General features: G+C 40.2%; 1 protein-coding gene across 4 annotated transcripts in view; it reads right to left on the bottom strand.

Moving 5' to 3' along the window:
• NLGN4X (neuroligin 4 X-linked) overlaps positions 1-24,325 on the bottom strand; it is a 342,892-nt gene that overhangs the window by 110,374 nt on the left and 208,193 nt on the right. For all 4 annotated transcript variants that reach the window (XM_060087275.1, XM_060087277.1, XM_060087278.1 and 1 more), the window contains one exon: positions 20,358-20,510. In XM_060087275.1, the coding sequence (XP_059943258.1) occupies positions 20,358-20,510 (153 nt within the window). The remainder of the gene's footprint in view (positions 1-20,357; positions 20,511-24,325) is intronic.

The raw sequence follows: 24,325 nt of genomic DNA, 5'->3' as shown, positions 1-24,325 counted from the left end.
CCAGGTGGTCAGCAAGAATGCACTCAAGCCCTCCGAGCCTTGCTGTACTGTTTGGTAGAGGGAAGAAAGCAGCATCTTTTCTTTATTTTGGTCTTGTGTAATGAATGGGGCATCACAAGCAAAGATCTTTACAATAGGATTGAGGGAAAGGCTAGGAACCATCATTATAATGATTACTTTCCGTGTTATATGGTGACCAAATCCCCAAGGCAGTAGTAGATTTTCCTATTTAGATTTACCTACATATCAATAACCTCCAAGAAGGTGGAAAACATCAAAAGAGATAAACCCTTTTTCCTAAATCATTTAAGCATAACAGCAAGGAAGAGTCATCCTAAGGAGGTTGCTTTAATCTGGCTGTTATAGAATATAAATTCTAATGTTCTAATGTATTGATTTGGAATATACTTAAATATTGAAACTTACAGATCCTAAAAAGCTCTTATATCAAGAATTCTGTAATAGTTATTGATGAGTGGAAGGTTTTGGGCCTTTCGTTTTTGTTTTAACCTTTCTGCAATTCACTGGAATCTTTCTCTAAAAAATAGATACATAGTTTGGAAATTCTTTTTTATTACTGTGTTATTTTTGGTAAATCATGTTAATAAGAGTAGGATTTTTTTCATTCTTATCGATGTAACCAAACACCTCTAATAATGAGGCAGGCTGGGACCTGGGACTCTTTATAGGAGGGCTTGCACCTGGACAACTGTCTTCTCCAGTCGAGCAATAGATACAAAGAAACTATAAGGGACTAAAAATAATTGCATACCTATGCAGTTGGGGCAAATTATGGATAACAAGATACAAAAAGACCAAAAACCTAAGGGCCACTTCTGAGAAGCTGGGAGCAAAAGCAGGGTCCTGTGCATGTTCCCTGCAAAGGGCACCACCAAGGGGGTGGGCAGTCCACCTAAGCCACCCTCTGGATCCACCCTCCCTACCGTCACCCCATATAAGGAACCAACCAGCTCATTTCCCCCCATTGCTCGTTCTCTCCCTCCTGCTGCAGCAGGAGCCCCAGTAAGCCTTCCCTGAACTCGTCTGACCTCTTATCCATTTCTATTGATTAAATAGTCCAAGAACCCAGATCATTATCAATAAAATTTGCTTATGGCCAATAAACAGTATAGTCAGCACAATTTCTTCATTCTGTTTCTTTTCTTTAGGTCAGATAGACAATTCTAAGACCAAAGATCAATTCTACTTTGGAATACAGTGTGGTAACTACACACATATATTCTTCACGCCCCTTCACAGGTATTCCACGAGCTTATGTGATGGATGGGACTTACGGGTTGAATCTGAAGAGCTAACCGTCACAACTTGGCAGGCATTACGCATTTATTACAACATTGAGCGCTGACTCATATCATATGTAAGGACATCTCAGAGGAGGTCTGATCTGGGGAAATCGCCTGCCACAGCAAGCCAGGATCTTACCTATGAAATGACTTACACATGAATCCCCTTACATCTGAGCCAAAAAATGTCCTAAACCTTGCTTTTTAACCCCAGCAATGTTTATATTGCAAACATAAATCAGCAAGAGCCTTTCGCCATGCAGACGTTACCCAGTGAACTGTATAAACCAAATGAAATGGAGAGAAAAGAAAACAGAGCCTACAGTTAATATAGAACCAGCAGAAATACGTGGGGCTCACTTAACATAGCTCACTCAAGAAACGGCATAATTTACCATTTGAAGCAAGATGGATGGACCTAGAGATGATATACTAAGTGAAATAAGTCAGACAGAGACAAATATCATATGATATTGCTTATATGTGAAATCTAAAATATGACATAAATGAGCTTATTTACGAAACAGAAACAGACTCATAGGTATAGAAAACAAACTTACGGTTACCAAAGGAGAAAGGGGGAAAGGGATAAATTAGGAGTTTGGGATTAACAGATACAAACTACTATATATAAAATAGGTAAACAACAAGGACCTACTGTATAGCACAGGGAGTATATTCAATATTTTGTAATAAACCATAATGGAAAAGAATATGAAAAAGAATATATATACACACACACATATATAGTTATATATATGTATATACATATATACGTATGTATATATAACTGAAGCACTGTGCTGTACACCTGAAACTAACACACCATTGTAAATCAACTCTACTTCATTAAAAAATAGGGGGCTTTCCTGGTGGCACAGTGGTTGAGAGTCTGTCTGCCAATGCAGGGGACACAGGTTCATGCCCCGGTCTGGGAAGATCCCACATGCTGCGCAGCGGCTGGGCCCGTGAGCCATGGCCGCTGAGCCTGCATGTCCGGAGCCTGTGCTCCACAACGGGAGAGGCCACAACAGTGAGAGGCCCATGTAGTGCAAAAAAAAAAAAAAAAAATTGATGGAATAAAAAGATAACACTTGGGGCCTCCCTGGTGGCGCAGTGGTTGAGAGTCCGCCTGCCGATGCAGGGGATACGGGTTCGTGCCCCGGTCTGGGAGGATCCCATATGCCGCGGAGCGGCTGGGCCCATGAGCCATGGCCGCTGGGCCTGCGCATCCGGAGCCTGTGCTCCGCAACGGGAGAGGCCACAACAGTGAGAGGCCCGCATACCGCAAAAAAAAAAAAAAAAAGATAACACTTGTTACAATGGGCTACATGTTTCTCAAACTGGATACTGTCTGTTTATATGAGACCAAAAGTAGCCCTAGGCAAAAAGAGAGGGCAGGATTTTTTAGGGACATCTACTCCTAGAAATACTACAAGGTACACCGAGGAAATGAAAACAGCAGTGTTTCATTTGATGTGAAGGGTGGAACAGGAAATGGAAGAGAGGGAGGAGGGGGCAAAGATACGCTTTTCTTTTTCTGTCACTCAACATCAAGCCAATTTGTTTGTTCTTTCTGGTTCAGCAGGGTTTGGGTTTTTAAAAGAGCAATCTCGGGTTACCAAAGGGAAAACGTGAGGGGGAGGGATAAATTAGGAGTTTGGGATCAACACAGACACACGACTATATATAAAATAGATAATCAACAAGGACCTACTGTAGAGCACAGGGAACTCTACTCAATATTCCGTAATAACCTATAATGGAAAAGAATCTGAAAAACAATGGATATACGTATAACTGAATCACTGTGCCGTACACCTGAAACTAACACAATACTGTAAATCAATTATACTCCAATATAAAATAAAAATTAAATTAAAAAACAAAACAGGAATCTCTTGGGGCCAATGAGGTACGTGGCTTACACAATCAGGGGTGTCTTCCCCCATTCTTTTGGGTTCCACCACCTTTCACACGAAAACACACCCTTTTTAGATATTAGACAACCCTGATGGTCACTTTCTGCACAGATTTCAATGTTTCATGTCCCTGAAGATTTAAAGAAGACAGCTGTTTATGGCTGACTGTAGCCAGACAAGAAGGTCCAGAGGAATTATCAAGATGTAACTAGATGTTTCAGGATTTATATTAGATGCTGCCACAATCAGGTCAATATTGCAATTTGGCAAATACGGCATTTGGATCAAGGGTGTCAAGCTTCCAGAACCACTCAATGTCACAAAGTCCGAAATAACAACTGAGCAGTCTTTTAAAATTACATTTTACTTTCGAACTACCTAAACATTTAAAAACTTTGTTTAAAACAATTCCTTCGCAAGAATTATACTGGAAACTTTAAGAAGAAGCTATGATGGAGATCCTGTAAAGATGCACACACCCGCATTCTCTCACAATGTGATGATATATCAATATTTTGGTGTGCTGCATTTGTGACTAAAATGAGTCCCCCGCCCTCCAAAAAAATGGTCAGATGATATTGATACATTTCTTGGACCTTTAAGGTCATGCTAACAAATGGCTGAAGTCACACGGCATACCCATTATGTGAGTGCCCAGAGTCCTAGGTGTTATAAAGGCACTTGAGATGGTGCCCCTCTAAGCAGTGTTCCCTGTCTTCATGAACAGGGTAGCATTTATGGTCTGACTTGGAGCCCTCATTATACAGCTCTTGGTCATCTTCAGTGCCCAGCCCTGGCCAGTTCTTGTGGGAAAGGTCGTTGCATGGTTCTCAAGCCCACAGGTTAATAAGGATAAGAAAATGACAGGTTTAAGGGATGGGAATAGGGCCACCCTTTGGTCTCTCACTGTAGTGTGGGGAAAGGAAAGTGAAGGAAGATTTCCAGTGGTTGGAGAAGCAACAGAAAATAAGCACCAACTCTAAATGCCCAGTAACGATTTTACTAATGAAAATCATCTTTTCACTAAGAGTCCCAAATTTTATTACAACCCAAGCAAAAGTAAATAACATCTCGGCATTTGGCTCCAAGCCTGAAAAATTTGGGGGTTATGAAGAATACATTAAGAAATGGTAGAAAACTACACCAACATGGGATCTCAAAAGACTTAATCATTCTGAAAACACATTTACCTTCCCAAATGAATTTTATTTGAACCCTGTCCTATTTTATTCACCTCTTTTTAGCGTGGGGCTTAAGCATGCCTTTGTAACTAGAAATCATATGGCATTAACAAATAACTAGCAAATTTAACTTCCCTTCTCTTTGTTATGTGATCATTTTAACAGGTTACAGTACACACAGAAATGAATGACCACTGACTACCAAAAAGATGAGTTGAAATTCTTTCCCTTAAAGAATATTCCTTATTTTTAAAATTATCACTAAGGATGCTGCTGCATTTCTTTTGTTCAGAAACAGCAACAAGTATTCCAGTGGTATATATTGGTAAATATTTAAAATCACTACTTTAGCAACTGGTTTTGTTATTTTGGAAGGAATTAAAGTGGGAGGTGAACAGTGGTAAATGCAAATCATAAGTGGTTACTTTTTTCCTCAAACTCTGAATGATTTACATTTATATGGACTCTAAACATTAAATAAATTAAAGCAATACTTGCTAACAAAACAGTGGAGGCAAATGCAAAATAGAACATGCAGATATGAGCCCGAGATCCCTGTAACTAGTATGCTTATAACAGGTAATTGCTGAATGGATACATATAACATTCTCTCTTTTCCACAAGTTTGCAGTTTTAAGGAAATTTCTTAAAATGAGGTCTTTACCTGGTCAAAAGCATAGAATTAGCAACTCAAGTTCGCTCTGAATTCAAGTTGAGACATTGGGATGTAAAAGGTCAAGTTCGGCCCCGTAATAAAATGTGGTGTGCGCTGCCATGTCCTGTTGGTTTGCTGTTTGGTTTGTTTATATGTTCCTTTTAAGAACTGGCTTCAAACTGGGCTCCTTTTACACAGTTTTATAGAGGGGAGCTCAATGAGGCATGTGCCAGTTTCAAACTTTTTGTCTTGTACTGAGGTGAAATTTATGTAACACAAAATTAACCATTTTAATGCGTGCGATGCAGTAGACACCAGAGGTCCCTATTTCAGCTCGATTCAACCCTGACCTCAGGCAGTCTCATCTGCCCTCTGTTAACAGAACAGACACCTCTGAAACATAAGTCTCCATCTGTACTTTTCTTCTATTACTTCTCTTGTTACATTTTAACTTTCATGGAGATTTGGACTTGAGACTCAAAGTCTGAGTGGATCCCATACCTAGTTATTCCAAGGGGATAGAGAAAAAATCAGTGAATGAAATACCGCTAAACATGGATAAAGAACTGCCATTTCATGTCTTGGTTCAGTAAGATGACCCCATGAGCACTAACGCCAGGTGGAAGTAAGGCAGGTATCATCTTACCTGTCACGTACACGTAAGTGACTCATCTGGCAAGCACCCGTGCTGCAGTGCGGAATGCTAACATCAGGAAATACTCCTCTGCTGGTTGGGGAAATGCTGCTGCCTGGAGCCCTGAGAAAGGTTTCCTGCTTGCTGCCCCACCCCCCATCTCCTCCACGATCCAGAAACCCAAAATGTGAACTCCTGGCTCGCAAAGTCAGGACTCTGATACAGAGCCTACCATCCGGAAGAACTGGTTGATGGGTTGGTAGGTAGTTGAGTCTACTGTCTTCTGCGTTAAATATTTTGATCCTACTTTCTAGGTACTATGTACATTACAGATCTCTTTACTACATCGGTTTAGTGATTAATCATTTTGAGTTGTTAGGACCTTTATTTCCCACGGAAGGATAGGAAAGTTCCCACATTTGAACTTCAAACAGATGGCCTCAGGATAAATGATAAAAGGCTAGTGCTACTAACTTTACACCATTGATATCTTCAAAAGTGAACAGACAGAAATCCCACTGCAAATTCAAGAAATACTAAATTCCAGTGACTAATAATACATGTTTACAGTTCCACCTCTATCTTAAAATGTTTAATGTTCTCTAAATTTATACGTGTGCCCAAACTTTTATTTCCCAATAGTAGACCTTAAAAGTTCTCATACAAGGAAAAAAAATGTAACTATGAGGTGATAGATGTTAACTAAACTGATTGTATTAAACATTTTGCAACATAGACAAATACCAAATTGTCCTGTTATACACCTAAAAGGAATATAATGTTACTTGTCAATTATATCTCAATAAAACTGGAAAATAACTCTCTCAGAGTAAAGAGGCTCTCCATGTAAATTAATTAAGGAAGGAAGATTAGTGAATTGGGCCAGTCGTATCGACACTACTAGCAATCTTGCCCACACTACCCCCTTATATTGAAACCAATCATTTGGTCAATCTGGAGAAAAGAAGAGTCTAATTGTTGGCCAAAAGGAAAGGAAGTTTATTTACATTCCAATGAATCTCTCTCAACAACTACCATCCCAATTCAGGAATATATATCTTTGCTTTGCAAGTAGGATTCTCTGGAAGTATCCTAGGAAATTTTCTTTTAAAATCTAAAGTTAATTTCCTTATAATGGACACTTTTATTTTCACTGGCCAAAGAGTCTGCTGGTAAAGCCATAAGATGAGGTCACCTTTCAGAAAAAACATCACCCCTCTGTGAGCAGTGGGCTAAGGTCTCATGGGGTTTAGGCATCTTTGTTCCCCATCTTGTCCTGTTATCCATCCTCTAAGTTGGACCTCACCAGAGTGCAGGTCCCACCACTAGTGAGGGTCACGCCAGCATCCGTGAATCAGAGAGCAAGGGTACCAAATTCTTCCACAATACCTGGTTAAGTCTCTGTGCAAGAAACAATCCTCACTCACCAGTGTCTAAAACCAGAAAAGAGTGTTCAGTGATCTCTTTGAATCAACAGGGAGCAAGAGTGAAAATAAAAAGTAAACAACACCACCTCACAAATCCTGGACTCCAGCAAACCAAAGCTGCTCTAAGGGCAGTGTGTAAAGCCACTGAATTTGAAAAGTAACGGCGAGGTATGAGAAGAAAGTCGCTCATTTTTTGAAAAGTCTAGGAGTCACTTTAAAACTTGAGATGTATTGAAGATCCCTTCTTAAAAACCCACATGAAAAAAAAACAAAAAACAAAAAACAACCCTACATGAATCTTGTTAATTTTTAGGAGCCTCCACTTAGAGATGGCTTGTGCCCACTTTGCAACTCCCAGATAGGACATCAAGGAGCATTTGTAATTGGATTTCATAAGAGAGGGAAAATGTGGAGAGAAAACAGAACAGCAGCAGTTTTTGCTTTATATTTACAGCTTCATAATTTAAGAAGAAAATGTGAGATACGGCCCCGTGCATTGCTGGGACAAAGGGATATGTTCTGTAGCCAATGAGGAAAAATGCTTTTGCTTCTTTTAAAACTAGTAGGGAAGTTTTAAAGGTTCAGAATGATCATAATTGTTTGAAATACCCATGCAAAGAGTTGAAGAAAAAAAATCTCTATTAGACACCTCTACTGCTTTGGTTTGTTTTTATAACTGTCAAAATCTGATAAAAATATAAAGATATGCAGATTTAGGGCTTCCCCGGTGGGGCAGTGGTTGAGAGTCCGCCTGCCGATGCAGGGGACACGGGTTCGTGCCCCGATTCGGGAACGTCCCACATGCCGCGGAGCGGCTGGGCCCGTGAACCATGGCCGCTGGGCCTGCGCGTCCGGAGCCTGTGCTCCGCAACGGGAGAGGCCACAGCAGTGAGAGGCCTGCGTACCGAAAAAAAAAAAAAAAAAAAAAAGATACGCAGATTTAAAATACTGTTTAAAACCTTCAGCTTTCATTCAAGGTCAAAGGCACGCCACCAGCAAAATTGTCTCCATTCAAGCTAACCTACACAGAATGAAAATAAATCCTCCGCTGATGAGACTAGCATCAGTACATGTTTCGAGGAAAATGAATCCTTTAGTATTTGCGAAAAAGCAACAGCTGCAGAAGGGTTATTAAGCACGCTTTCCATAAAATTAGGATGTTGGATGTTGACCGCTAGGAGTTCACTCATTCTGCAGTAAAAAAAAAAAAAAAAAAAAAAGTTGACGCTCATATACTCTCTCCTTTGTGACTGAGATTTCATTTCACAATGTGAAGGCCAGAACACTGCCAGGAGAAATCATCCAGAAGATGTTTATTCTCTGGTAAACGCTCAGGAGACAAAGACACTGTGAGCTCTGACCCCAGCCGGCAAGGAGCTAAGAAATCGGTTACTGGAAGTAAACATCACGCACGTGAAGAAACAAACCTGTACAGAACGGAGTGTGGATTTTTCGGTACAAAACGAGAATGCCATGGTGCCCCCTCGTTCTCAGAGAAGGGAAGTATAAATCAGGTGAGTGGTTCTCAACCGGGTTGATGCTTCCCACCCACTCCGCACCAGGGGCCTCTTGGCAACACCCGGAGCCATTTTTGGTTGTCATGACTGTGGGCTGTGAGGTGTTACTGGCATTCTAGAGGGCAGAGGTCAGGGATGTTGTTCACACCCCACAGGGTACAACGGAAACCCTCCACAAAGAAGAGACACCCATTCTAAATGTCAGCAGTGCAGAGGTCCAGAAACCATGAAATCGACAATATACTTAGAATTAGAGGTCATTTCTTTCCCCAGAACCAGAAGTTAAACAAACAGACAAACAAAATCCTCAAAAATACTAGCAAACCAAGTCCAGCAGCATGTAAAGTGGATTATACACCGTGACCAAGTGGGGATTTACTGCAGGATGCAAGGGCAGTTTAATAGTCAAAAATGGATGAATGCAATATAGCAAGAGAAAAAAAAAAAAACAAAAACCACATGACAATGCTTTTAAAAATGAACTCAAAAGGGATCTGGTCTAAAACAAGAGCTAAAACTGTATAACTCTTAGAAAAAAATACAGGAATGAAGTGGTGAGCGCTTAGGTTAGGTGAAGACTTCATATAAGCGACACAAACAGCAAAGGCAGAAAGAGAAAAGAGATAAACTGAACGTCATCGGAATGAAAAACATCTGTGTTTCAAAGGGCACCATCCAAAAAGTGGGAAGAAAACAAAACGAGAGTAAATATTTGCAAGTCCTGTATCTGCTAAGGAACTTGTATCCCGAACACGCCATTTAAAAAACAAGCAAACAAACATAAAAACCCTCTTAACTCAATACTAAAAAGGTAAATACCCCACTCAAACACGGGGAAAGAATATGAGTACACATTTCTCCAGGGAAGATACACGAATGGCCAATACTCACATGAGAAGATACTCAATGTCATTAGCCATCAGGGAAATGCACATCAAAAATGGCACCACTTTATACCCACTAGGATGGCTGTAGTCAAAAAGACAGACAAGAACCAGTGCTGGCAAGGATACGGAGAAATTAGAACCCTCAGGCTGGTGGGAATGTAAAATAGTGGAGCCACTTTAGAAAAGAATTTGGAACTTACTTAGCTGATTAAACAGCTTTATCATACGACCCAGCAATTTTACTTGTAGGTTTGTACCCAAGAGAAGTGAATACATATATCCCCACAAAAAACTTGTACATGGATGTTCATAGCATTTTATTCATAATCTCCAAAAAGTGGATACAAACCAAATACAAATCAGAAGACGAATGGATAAAGAAAACATGCTGTATCCATGCAATGGAATAAATATTTAGCCATAAAAAATAACCAAGTACTGATAATATACTACAACGTGGATGGATCTTGAAAACATCATGTTCAGTGAAAGATGTCAGACACAGAAGAGCATGCAGCATATGACTCCCTTTGTATGAAATGCCCAGGAAAGGCAGATCCATAGGGAGAGAGTAGATTAATGGTTGCCTAAGTCTGTGGAGACTGAGAAGAATAAATATTGGGGTTCTCCTTGGAGTGATGAAAACATTCAAAAATTAGGGGGCGCTGATGGTGGTACAGCTTTGTGAATATACTAAAGGCCATGGAACTGTACACTTTAAATGCACAACATGGTATATAAACTATTTTAAATAAAGGACACAGACAGTGAAAGGTGGGAGTGGAGACGAACCAGTGGGTCATTTGCAAGAAGATGAAGAAAAATGAGGATGCAGCAAAGGCCACTGCAAGAATTCGGATCGTCCTAGAAAAGGCTAACAATGTATGAGTGGTCCTCAGGAGAACCGTGTTGGTGAACTCTGATTAAAATGGAGGAAGTTAGCAAACTCGAGATAAAGGGGGGAGAAACAGATAAATACGACTAAAATAAATATAACTAAAAAAGTGGATAGCATGGGGGAAAAAGAAAGGTAGAAATGGATAAGGCCATTTGCACAAGATTCTTTTTTGGAAAGATGTGAACTCTTATGCCTGGTTTAACAAAGAAGTATTACAGGAAAAGATGGGTGATATTTCCACATGGTATTATAAGTTTATGTTATAAAGATGGGACAAGAGGATATATATATGTATATCCACATCTCTCTCTATATATATATCATATATATACCTATCTCTCTACATATATCTCTGTATATATATATCTATATATACCTATCTCTATTTATCTCTATAATATATATATACCTATCTCTATGTGTATCTTTATATAATATATACCTAACTCTCTCTATATATCTACATATTTTATATACATATATACCTATCTCTCTATATCAATATCTATCTATCTGTCATATGCCTAAGAAAAAGCACAACTGAGTCATCTAAACCAGTATTGGGATATATCAGTAAAGATGTAGCAGCCACTTTGAGAGACAGAAAACATTTCTCAATCCAAACTGGAAACAATTCTTTATTCCAAAATTGTTTTCCCAACTCCGGTACAAATCTTAGGTGTCTTTGGTAGAATTGGTAGTGTTTCTCTGGGAGATGATCTCATACCTCTGTCTAGAGTGAAATGTGTCTCTTTATAATAATGCATGTATTCAAGCCACCTGTGGATGACTAGACCCACTGCACAGGACACAGCCTTTTTCCCCATAATATCAGAGCCTAGAATAAAAGCCTCTGTACTGAACACAACAAAAACCAGTGTCTGCAGTCTCAAATAATTAAAGGGATCAAGAGTCTTGCAATTGATTTATTTGCATGAAGGCCCCAGCTCATCCATGTCTAATGGCTGCTATGTCAGAGGAATGTTGCATTTACCATTCTAAAATAGCTCTGATTTTTTATACTGAGAATTGCACACTTCTTTCCAAAGAGCTATTATTATTATTTTTTTTAATCAAAGGAAAAACTGCCCTACCCATTAGATGGGACTTACCCAATCCCTCTGTTACTATGTAATCTTATTTGAAAAATACATTTTACATTGTTAAATGCACGGTGTACCTGCCGTTTCTGCATTACGTTTTGATGCCTAAGACATTCACTTCGATCCTTATGTCCCCAAGGATTTATTTTCATAAAGCCCATGACTGATTGACGTGTGATTGGACAAAACTAGGAGAATTATATTAGAATAGAATATGCCCTTTGCGGTATCACTGCCGTGGTGAGTGTGGACATGTGCATATTCATTCCACGCTTCCTGTAAAACACGCAATCCATACTTCCAGGCAAATGTGCGGGGGAAAAAAGAGAAAAATGATCTGCAGGCCACAATTTGTATAGTCCTGGAGTGTTTCAGCCTCTGTGGTCTTTAAAAGTCCCACTCTGATTGCCTCTTAGAGATTTTTCAATGATCTGACTTGGAAAGATTAATTCCTTGAATACACCTAGGGGAGGAAGAAAACGTACATAGGAAGAATGCAGGTATTTCTCTTTCAGGCATTGTTTAAAAACCATTTATCTGATGGAACGATTGCCAGAGACTTAATATCTAGCTCACCCCAATCAAGCTAATGGATCTTGGCTCTTAAATTCAAGACTCCTCCTTGGAACTTTCCAGTTTCTACGCTGCCCCATACTCAAATGCCCACCACACCTTTCCCTTTCATTCAGAGTGATGTTTATGTGTGTTTTTCCCCATCAAGACAGACACCCCTTTATCCTAATCAACGAAAAATGATCAACCCTTCTTTTGCTAGGTGAGAAGCAGAATGAGGAAAGCATACAAAGCAGAGAAAGTGGTTTCTTTCATGCAGAATGGATCATCTTAAGAGACTCTGTTTTGGATGTAAACATGTCCAGGAAAAGAGCATTTTAAAAAAATGTATACCCCGTGTGATTATTACTGACATGACACCCTGGAATCAATTAACTGGAAAATATGTACTTATTAAATATAATAAGAGTATCCGAGCATCAAGTGCATCGGGGCATTGTGATTTCCAAAAATGGCTATGCGTGTACAAGTAACAGGCCAACTTCTTTTAAGAAATTCTGAATCGTTCATAAAGCGATCGAGGAAATTCTCCGTCATAAAGCACATGCTAGTCAATAATTTTGTGCATTTGAGATCGAAAAAAAAAGTCTTTTCTGCCTCCTCATCACCACCCCGCATCCTTTCACATTGTCTTTATTTGCTGCAGACTTTTACTTTCCTCTGTGGCCTCTGTCAACCTCACAGCGAGGGGCGCTCTTTGTTCTGGTGCTCATATCAACCTCTGCATAAAAGGCATCTGTCTCATGTCAGGGTCTTTATTCCACCGCAGTGGCTTCCACATCTACCCCCCGCCGTGTGCCTGCAAAATCCCAGAGGCAAGAGGGATCATCCACAGCCAAGCCAATTCCTTAATTGCAGAACAAATCAAATTAATGCAATGGGCATTTTTAGCCACCAGGAGGCAGAAGAGGAAAACCCAAGTAAAGGATCATGGATACAAAACCTGGCTACGATGTTTTTGTCCAGAGTTCTGGTTCTCATCAACACACGAGCAACAACAGAGTCCAGACTACAGCATTTCCGAATGAGTATCAAATGCACAGAGAGTTATGGATGAAGATGATGAAAGACATTGGGGGGGGGGCCGGGCAAAGGGGAAGCATCTTGTTTATTTTCTTTTTTGCATAACTTTAGGATCAGGGAAGCTATGCCAGCCCTCCCTTCCCCCATGCACATGTGTCCATCCTATGACTGTGTTATCTAGGGGGTATACCTCCCTCTAACCCTCAGTCCGTCTTGAGCCACATCAGGGAGCTTTGCAGAAATGAGTCTGGGAGCTGTTGCCATGCTGGCCGATCACCTCCCCCGCCCACCACAGAGGGTCTTACTCTAAGGGCTTTCAATCTTTCCGTCCACCCTCTTTCCGTTCTGGGGCTGTGACTGGTCCCACATCAAGTGCCTGGCCTCTGCCTCCCCCATTTTCTCACACTTCTCCCAAACTCCCTGTATGTTTCCACTTTATCTTTTCCCTCAGTGCAATACTTCATCCTTCCTGTCTATCCATCCCTGAATAATGCGCAGTTTCTCTCTGAGGATGGATAAAGGAAGCTTTTCCCGGTCACAGATTTGATCAGGGGAAATCTGAGCAGAGAGGGAAGAGGATGGATTTAGGGCGTAACATGGAGATCCTTGAAGGGAAAGACGATATTTTTTTCTTTATAGATACCTTGATGAACTTTTGACTTGATAAGGAAGATGTGTTCCATGAGTGATTTAAAAGAAAATCCGACCCAATCGAAAAATGGGCAGAAGACCTAAATAGACATTTCTCCAAAGAAGACATACAGATGGCCAACAGGCACGTGAAAGGATGCTCAACATCACTAATTATCAGAGAAACGCAAATCAAAACTAAAATGAGGTATCACCTCACACCGGTCAGAACGGTCATCACCAAAAAGTCTACAAACAATAAATGCTGGAGAGGGTGTGGAGAAAAGGGAACCCTCCTACACTGTTGGTGGGAATGTAAATTGGTGCAGCCACTATGGAGAACAGTATGGAGGTTCTGCAAAAAACTAAAAACAGAGCTACCATACGATCCATAAATCCCACTCCTCAGCATATATCTGGAGAAAACCATAATTCAAAAAGATACATGCATCCCAATGTTCACAGCAGCCCTATTGACAATGGCCAAGACATGGAAACAACCTAAATGTCCACAGACAGATGAATGGATAAGAAGTTGTGGTGTGTACACACACACACACACACACACCCCACACACACAATGGGATAGTACTCAGCCATAAAAAAGAATGAAATAATGCCATTTGCAGCGACATGGATGGACCTAGAGACTGTCATACTGAGTGAAGTGAGTCAGACACAGAAAGACAAATATCATATGACATCACTTATATGTGGAATCTAAAAACATGGTACGAATGAACTTATTGACAAAACAGAAATAAGAGTAACAAATGTAGAAAACAAACTTATGGTTACCAGGGGGTCGGGGGAGTGATAAATGGGGAGATTGGGATTGACATATACACACTACTATATATAAAATAGATAACTAATAAGGACCTACTGTACAGCACAGGGAACTCTACCCAACACTCTGTAAGGACCTATATGGGAATAAAATCTAAAAAAGAGTGGATATATGTGTATGTATAACGGATTCACTTTGCTGTACAGCAGAGACTAACACAACATTGTAAATCAACTATACTCCCATAGAAATTAATTTAAAAAAAGAAGAAAATCTGTAGTAAAAGATAAAAACAAAGAAAAGAAAAAAGGATTCTTAGGGGAAAAAATGGTGAAAGTACCCAATAGTAAACATCTTTAACTCTCAAGTGAAAGAGAAATATAAATTGGAAATTGACATTTTTCAGCAGCGGTACATAAGGCATGTGAGAACCACTAAATACCCCTGATGCGAACTGCTTGTGCACACGTGGAGTTCAGATCATAGCTCTTTGAAGGCAGGTATCAAGCCTCTCCTCCAATGATTCCGGACCCCTTTTATGAACGGAATCTGACATGGAACAGCAATATATCAAACAGGTAAAGGTGAAAAACTGCTCTGGCCGATGTCAAAGGGCGTCCTCCCAATGCCAGCCCACCCAGCTTCCATTTCAATGGAGACTAAGACCCCACGAAGGAGACCAGAATGCCACGTGGCCACGCCATTACAGCATGCATAGAGCTCAAGTCATGCGCCTTTCATTCAAATGCTCTTCCTGCTCTGCGTTTAGTTCAAACCATTTCCATCTTACATTTAAAGTTATGGCACAAATGAACAAAAGTAGTCTTATGCAATTAATAACCCTAAAGAGAAAGGCAACTTCAGAAACACCATTACACAACCTTCCCTGAGACAAAAACTTTGAGGGCAGCTACACTTCTTGAAAAAATGAATAGGTCTTTCTGATGCTTCTTTAATCCTTGAAAAAGTCAGTTATATAAACCTATGGACAACGTTTCAAAAGACTATAAGATACCTGTCAGGTGAGAAATCCACTGAAGTTGACACAGCAGAGAAGGGGACAGGGCACAACCTCTGAAAGAATGACATAGCCCTTAAGGATTTGACATAAACGGATGAGAATCAATTAGGTCCAAGATGGTGGAAGATTTGACTTCCAGTGGACCTTGAGCCTCGTTAAATGCCCACTGTAATACATGAGCATCTAAACAACATACCTATAGGCACCAGGACAGTTCCGAGGCCAACCATAAAGGGCCAAAATGTCGGTGGTGGCCCAATTCCTGGAAATCTCCACCACCTCCCTAAAATACTTGGAATAATCCTCCCACTCATTAGCCTATGAAATTACCCAGCCCATAAAAACTAACCACCCCATATTTCGTGGCCTCTTGCTTTCTGAGATGGCCCACACGCTGTCTGTGGAGCGTGTTTCTCCCAAGGCTGTTCTCGCCTTTTGAGACAGACTGCATTCTGTCTATGGAATGTGTATCTCTCTAAATAAATCCACTTCTTACCTATCACTTTGTCTCTCACTGAATTCTTTCTGCACTGAGACCTAAAGAACCTGAGCTTCATTCAGTTCTGAGACCAGGTGTGTGATCTCAATCAAAAGACAGTGGGTTCAAGTCCTATTGTGGGTTCTGGCTGAGTTTGAGTCCCGGCCCATAGGTTCAAGTCCTAATCTGGGTTATGCGGTTTCAAAGTCATTCTCTGGGTCAACTGTCTGAATTCCATTTATTGGCCACAGACAGCAACAAGGCAACAGAATGGGCGTAAGAGGTTAGACACCTGACTAGCTGATAAAGCCTTAGATCTAGTGTGTCTGAGAGCTTTGATTTTACAAATGCCATTGGGGCCATGTACCATAGTAGACCATCAATGATGATTTGATGAAAATGCATCAGCGATGAAGGACCCACTTTGAGGAACATAAGAATACAGCGTAAGCGTCGAATCGTAATTTTGTATCTAGATCAACCATAGGCACATCTGACGTTTTGTGCGATGAGAGAAGCTGGATCTGATATAAAGATTTGCACTGTTTCCTACGGGCAGTTCGGCTAATTAACACTGTTAGACCAGGGTTCCAATCCCTGTACCACTGTGAGTCCATCCCATCACCTCTGAGCCTTTGTTTCCCCAAAAGTAAGATAAGGGAACCCTTCCAAGGGAGTGTATGAGGATTAAATGAAGGAGCATCGACAATGTCTAGTGATGGCCACACCACGGGCTCTCCATGAGTTTCGTGGTAAGGCATATAGAGAAGATTGTTTCAAAGCAAAATAGTTTAAAGCCTGCAGGAGGCACCAAATCATAGGATAACCAAAAAGGTAATACCCTCTCAGCTAAAGTAAAATCAGCATTTGAATGGAGGTCTAAGTAACCAACTGAAGATGCAAATTAGAGACAATTAATGAAGGAAAGCAAAGGTAAGAGCCACCCATAAATAAATTCCAGGTATTTCCATCAATAAGCCTCAGCCAGGAGATTCCTCTTATATAGCAATGGTCTTTGAACAATCATCATGAACAAAGATAGAGGCAGATGCGAGAGCGCTCAAGTTTTAGCTATGTATGCTTTCCTAGTGACAAAGGTATACAGCAGGACCAACAGGAAATATGCTTTAAAAAGAGATCTCCTTTGAAAATAAATGGACCACCGGTTTGTTCATTAGACCTTGTGTGGGTATGAATAATTACTTTATAGCTGTGATGGTGCAGCCCGGTTGGCCTGGAATAATCCCAGTTTATTAAGAGCATTATTAACCATTTTCAAAGTGTCCTGGATTAGATAATAAATTACATGCTCATTGGCGAGCAAGGTTGTGTGACGCACTTCTGATTAAAGGAAATATTCATTGTTCAAAAAGCACGTGTGAAGATCCTGTGATCTGTGTCTTATGACGAGCGTCTTATCATTGCTTTTGTTTAATTAAGCTGGCTCCGTTGAGACGTCAGTATTGGACAGATGTTACCGTTTCGGCCAGTCGCAATTTTTTTCAGGGGATCAACAGTGATGTCAATAAGATGTCCAAGGCTATTAATAACACTGGAAGTGATCACCTGTCTGGGTTCACTGGTTCCTAGTGCTGGGCTATGAAACTCCACGTACATAAACCCATTGGATGTTTATATGGTACGTACAACAGCCTTGCCAGAGAGAGAATGGGACCACCTTTCAGGGAGTCTCCGAAAAAATCAGCTGACTTTCTCAATGTCACACCACAGACACCAAGTCGTTCATTCTCATCTCATCATAAAAATCTATGTTTTCTCCACGTCAGCCTCCTGCTTCCCTCTGACCATCATCCGTCCTCCTAAACCTTTCTTTTGGGTAGGAAAACAGCATTTGTTACTCTGTAAAAGAACGGTCCTCATCGCAAACGATGCTTTTCCATTCCTTGGGTAGAAAAATAGCATTTATGCATTTATTACTTTTGAAAAAAAATCCTCCAACACTATTTCAACATTTTGGTAAAAACATCTATGCCTATCACAGTGCTAATGGACAGGATCATGACCGTGCATGCTGTACCATTTTACTGGATCCTTTTTAAAAATATCTGGATGCCAAGGGTCTGAAATAGTTTTCGAGAGTGGTACTAGTGATTTCCTGCAAGCAAAAAGTAAATGGCCACCGCACAGTTCTCCAGAGGATGGTGGCCCATGCAAGATCCCTGACGACAATAAACCAAGTCCCATTTAAACAATCTCTATCGCCCTGTATAATCAGCAAAGTTGGCACACCGCACTCCATCAGATAAAAGGGGGTCTGTGGTGCTGAGCTGCACACTAACTCGTTCGCGGAATGTAAACAGACTGGCTTGGAGATGCTAAATTGCTTCTTTTATTTCCATGCCATAACTCTCACAGCCCTCTGTTACCTTACCAAGATTTTTTCTTTTTAACTCTCGGCAGCAAACGGTAAAATTAAAATTGTTCCATGAGAAAAGTTCTATAAGCAAGCTTTTTTCTTCTTTTCTTAAAAAAAAAAAAAAAAAATGAAGGCGTGTATAATTCCCACAGTACTTTTCCAGATTCACAAATGGGCCAAATAGGTAAGAGATCACTGTGTAAAGCTGCTTAATACCAGTGTGGCGTTAAACGGGGGAGAAAATCGATTTCTTTTGAAACCTAACCTTTTAAGTCACATCACCACCGTGTTGTGCAGGCAGGAGGATGCTTTGTTATTCCCCTGAAGCAAGGACTTACCCAAAGCCCATTGCTTTGTTCAGAAAGCAGCGCCCAGAGCTGGTGATGCTACCGAGGGACACCCACGCTGCCCTCTTTGAAAGGGTTGCCAGCAGCAAGCCCTGGTCCGTGGCTTCCTTGGCCCACCTCTTCCTTAGAATGGACCTTGTGTAAAACAGCAAGAAACAGCATTTCCGGTTTCAAACACCAGGAGCCAAAGCAACTAGCCAGAGGCTTCTGGAAAACATTCAGAGAGGCATGCCATCCTCTCTGCCCAACACGAACGGAAATCATTCCACAGAGATCTGGCTCCTAGCACCGACGAGAAAAGAAAAGGAAATAAAAACCACAAAACACGAAGGCTCTAGACTCTGAGGCTTTTTGTTGCGTTTCATCCTAAAACCCTGAAATTTCCAGTACTTTATCGATGCTCCAAAACGCCCAACTTTGCAAACATCTGTGGGTGATGTGCGTTTCTAAATTAGAAGGTCATCTACAACTCATCCCCTTACCCCAAGGTCTTCCATAGGTGAATGTTTTCAGTAGTCAATGAAATAAAAGGCTCAGAACAAAATTAAAACATCAAGTTGAAAATAAAATATTCTTAGTGATACTTGCCTCTTTGGAGAAAACATTTCAGCCCTGTTTCTTATGTGAAACAGGCCCGTTGGTCCATTTTATTTTTCATACCTTTTACCATAACCATCCTGTGACATACAGATCTCATTCTCATAGCCACCCTGCTGTAAACTCAATTTTCTGCATCCCCTCAATGCATTTTTGCCTTGAAAACGAACGTTGTTACATAGGCTAGGAATATTATTCATGAACTGACCAAGAACACGCTAAACCACAGAAGAAGGTAAGCTTCAAAATATTAACTTCAAACTATGTTATTTTTTTTTCCAACCCCCAGTTGGGGAAAAACGAATTTAACACCGAAACAATGCAGAGTTGCTCTTGAATCCCTATGCACTTGGCCAATGTCCTTTCATCATAAATCATAACATTTACATAAAATGAAAAGCCATCCAATTACAAAATTCAAATAGGAGGATTCCATCTCACGTAAACGCAACAGCCATGCAACTCTTCAAGATACGACAGACACAGACAACGCATTAAGGAATTAAGTAACAGATTTTCCGACCAACCATTAACTGATTAACACACCTACAAAACCACAAAAGAAAGCTAATGTCTATGGCCATTATCGACCATTACCAAGTTATCACCTATGACCAAATGTGTTATCAGACACGTCTCCAGACTGTATTTATTCCACAGGGTTAGGTCGGCTAAGCCCACAGAAAGAAACGTGCTTTCAATAAAGTATCATGTTCATTTGATCACCCTGGAGGCTGCATGTGTTTGAGGCGGATCCTAGGAAACGAAAGTCCTGGATTCAAAAGGGCAAACTTTAAACAACAACAAACAAACAAAACAGATGGCGCTGCATGAACATTAAGGGACACATATATCTTGCAGCATGAAGTGAGCTCTGTGTAGTAGAAACTTCTAGGAATTAGAGTAACACAGTTGGAATCAACGAGCCCCAAACCAAAAGCAGAAGTTCCTCATGGCCTCCTGTGCGGTGCTCAGCACGACGGAGTCACTCACCGAGAATCCCCAGGCGGTAGTTAACTGTGATCACGATGACGTTGCCGTAGCTCGCGAGAATACTACCGTCAATCAAGTTGCCCGTGCCCTCCATGTAAGACCCACCATGGATGTACACCATTACTGGCTTCTTACTGTTCTGATCATGGATGTCTGGAAAAGAAAGCCAAGTAAGGAAACACAATAAAACATCATGCTGATTCACCGATGCTAAATCAAGGGCAAAGGACGTGGGTGACTTTTCCTAGTTTAGACTGGACTCAATCACATGGCCCTTTTTAAATTAGGTATGTTCTTGGTAAGATGGCCTAACGAAAATGGTCAATGTTGTTATATTTTCTACTCACAGAAATGATGCAGGCATTGGAAGGAACGTGTATGCAGGTGTAGGTTTCTGTATGTACCTACAACACTAAAAATGCAAGGATGGAGATGAAATACATCTTCCCTAAAGAGTGCTCAAACCCTAGAAGGGCATCTATTACAAAATATATTTTTTATCATCTAACTAAGTGTGAAATCAACGTCAAAATTATAATTTATTTTTACTGTAACTTCTATCTTCAGTCAAAGATGAGCTTATAGATTCATTTTCAACTTAACAACGAGAACATAAAACTAGTAGTGAAACTGTAAGCTCTCAATACAGGGCACATGATGACAAAAAAACAAATAAATGGTTAAACATGATCAACAGGACAGAAATGTGTAAAAACAAAACAAAATGTCCAAGCAAGTGTTTTTTCTCTAATTTACTGATTGCAGTAATATCCCAACTTAAGTGACAAAAAAAAAAAAAAAGAGAGAGAGGAGAGCTGGAATAAAAATGGCACAAGATTCCAACCTCAAGATGAAAGTTTGGCAATGCTACATATTTTTACAGGGAATATAAACTCCCATTGTTACTTGCAACCAGAGTACCCAGAGTCATTATTATTTTATTTAACAATGATGTGAAAATCCTATTTTGCAATGTTCTGGGACAACAGAAGTTTGGAGACCATATGTCCATTTGTAGAGCCTACTTTCTGAAAAGTTGTGATTAAGTAACTTGTTTGGTGTAGATCATTCCTTGGGCTTTACCTTTAATGCTGAAGAATCCTGACCTGGATTCTAATGATTTCTGGATATTTATGTATGTATATACATATATATGTGTGTGTCATTTAAATATCTGTATATCAAAAGAAAACCAAATGTATCCATGTACATTTTATTTTCATTTTTTCTTAAATAAAAACTTTTTTTCCCTAATTCATGGAGACACTTTTGAACGATCAGAAAGGAATTTTAAGGAAACAAACCACCCTTTGGATGGTGGCTGCATATAAAAGGAATTATGATCATGATCTCAAAACAGGGTCCTGGCTGCCACCATACAGCATCCAGAAGGCAAAAGAAACCCAGGGGTCACAGTCAAGTGCAGAAAAAAGTGTCAAGGTGCCCATGTGTCTGCAGATATTTAATCTGCCGCAGAACACTATTTTCTCCTGTAAAACTTAAATAGGAAGTAAAAATCATTTTTTAATCCTTCACTCATCATATGCTACGTGGAATTTTAAAACAAATCACTGTCCCTATAGGGGTCTGGCGTTTTACACTACCCACCCCTCTCTCTGGACTCTGATTTCCTGTGTCAGCCCTTATTTATGTTACCATGCTGCAGTAGGCTGCACGCTACTCCACTGTGGGAAAGGAAGAAGTTGAGATCTTGAGGGCTGCTTTACGGTGTTCCCTCAGAGAAAACGTTAGGTTAACAGCTCTTACCTCCGAGACACAAAGAACAAGGTTCTCATGAGGTTGAGGAAGAAGTAACCAGATGCCAGATTCGTTCAAAGTTAAAAAAATAATCATAGTTTCTTGGTATTAAAGGAAAACTAGACGGCATGGTAACCGTCATACAGGTGACTGGTGAGCACTGTTAAAACAGATCCTAATGATCAAAAGGGAAAAATACACTGAAAAGCCAGAAAAGAGCAAGACACCCATAGTAGGCTATATAGGGATACGGAGAAAACTACAGGTGTTCTGAGGCCTCACAAAGGAAAGGCTAGCTGCTGATTCAGGTGCAGGTATGATATTCCAAGGCCATCAGAAGAACTTTATTATTATTATTTATTTATTTATTTATTTTTTTGCGGTATGCGGGCCTCTCACTGTTGTGGCCTCCCCCGTTGCGGAGCACAGGCTCCGGACGCGCAGGCTCCGGACGCGCAGGCTCAGCGGCCATGGCTCACGGGCCCAGCTGCTCCGCGGCATATGGGATCCTCCCAGACCGGGGCACGAACCCGTATCCCCTGCATCGGCAGGCGGACTCTCAACCACTTGCGCCACCAGGGAGGCCCAGAAGAACTTTCTTAGAGGGTTATTAGAAGCAGGAAGAACCCTATGAATGCAGGTTAGAAAAAAAAATTAACTAACAGTAGTGTTGAGAGAACAGCGGGCATGAGAAAGCAACATGGGCAAAACTTCTTTTCTCGTAGAGCCACTGATGAATGAAAAAAATCAAAGAGGGCAGGAAAACCAAGCAAGTGACAAAAAGGGACTTTGAGGGCAGTTTTGCTTCCCAGCAAGGATAGTTCCCCAATGCACTTTAAACTGCCTTTCAGCCAGAGAACCAAAGGTCCATCGAGGGCCTTCAACGTTTTAAGGTAAATAAACGGAGATCCATGCATTTTGCTACTTGGATGGGAAAAACATGTTTTCACCCAGCCTACACAGCCTTAGAGCCAGCAAAGGCTGACTTTAAACATTTCTTTTTCTTTTTTCTAAACCATTTATTCTGCCGAAGGAAGAGGATGCAACGTGTTAATGATGGTTTAGATATCATGTTAGCTTCCATCTTTAAAAATAAAATCACTTTACTTCTAGTGTATAATCTGTCAAACAATTTGAGATCCTTAAAGAAGAAACTCTCCACAGCAGCTAAACATTTTTTGGGGAAAAATGTTCTTAAAGCAGCTGTGGTGTGAAGACAAAGATGCATAGATCTAACTTTTTGACAAATTTCAATTCCATCCCTCCTTTTTTTCTTTAAAGCTGCTAAAAGGCATTTCTAAAAGAAACAACATCTCTTTAAGACACTTTTTTCATGTATTTTACTGTGAGCCAGAGAAGATTCTTTGAAAACCCTATTTTGGAATCAGTATGTTTGAAAAAAAAAAAAAAACCAGTAAAAACAAACAAAAATGGAAATGCCAGCCCCCTGAAAAGTTCTACTGAGGTGTCTCACTGTCCACAGAAGAAATTAAGACCAAAGCTCCAAAATACAAAATTATAAAATAACATTAGGAAGGAAGAAAAGAAAGCATACATGCATGTTTTAAAATTTCATTTTCTCTTCTTGTGACCAAGCCAAAAAAAAAAAAAAAGAAAAAAAAAAGAGTTTCCTTGTAAATGGCATTTTGTTACCCACTTCATACTGAGAAACATTTATACATGTTCTCCCAGGTGATTTGCAGTCATCTACATGGTCATTGGGATTAAAAATGACAGTGGTTTCCAAACAAGAAGAAAATAAAGCACACAAAAGTGTACTCACTGCAGATAAGGGAGGAAAAACAGGTTGAAATGGAAAAAAAAAAAAAAAAAAAAAAAAGAACGATAGATATAAAATCATGCACCAAGGTCGAGCTTTGAAAAAAACAAAAAATACCTTCATCTTCACCACGGTCATTACTGGTTATATCATCAGCGTTTTTCTTTGTGTTGGCTCCTGGTGTCATATTGAGAAGGAAAATAAAGGGAAAAAAGAGAATTCAAAAACAACAGGTTTGCAAAAAAGTCAGAAGAAAGAGAGATACTACCCAGTAAAAGAAAAAAAAATAATGTCATACAAAAAGTTGAAATCTGTTACATTTGGATTTCAAAAACATGAAATAGGGAGATGCAAAATGCATATAAACATAAATATGTCAACAAGAACAAATTCAAAATGTTACTTGCAAAAAATATTAGATACTCTGTGA

Source organism: Mesoplodon densirostris, chromosome X (genome assembly GCF_025265405.1).
Source record: "Mesoplodon densirostris isolate mMesDen1 chromosome X, mMesDen1 primary haplotype, whole genome shotgun sequence".
NCBI classification, from domain to species: domain Eukaryota; kingdom Metazoa; phylum Chordata; class Mammalia; order Artiodactyla; family Ziphiidae; genus Mesoplodon; species Mesoplodon densirostris.
The sequence above is the reverse complement of the archived record's forward strand: the minus strand, read 5'-3'. Positions and strand labels throughout refer to the sequence as shown.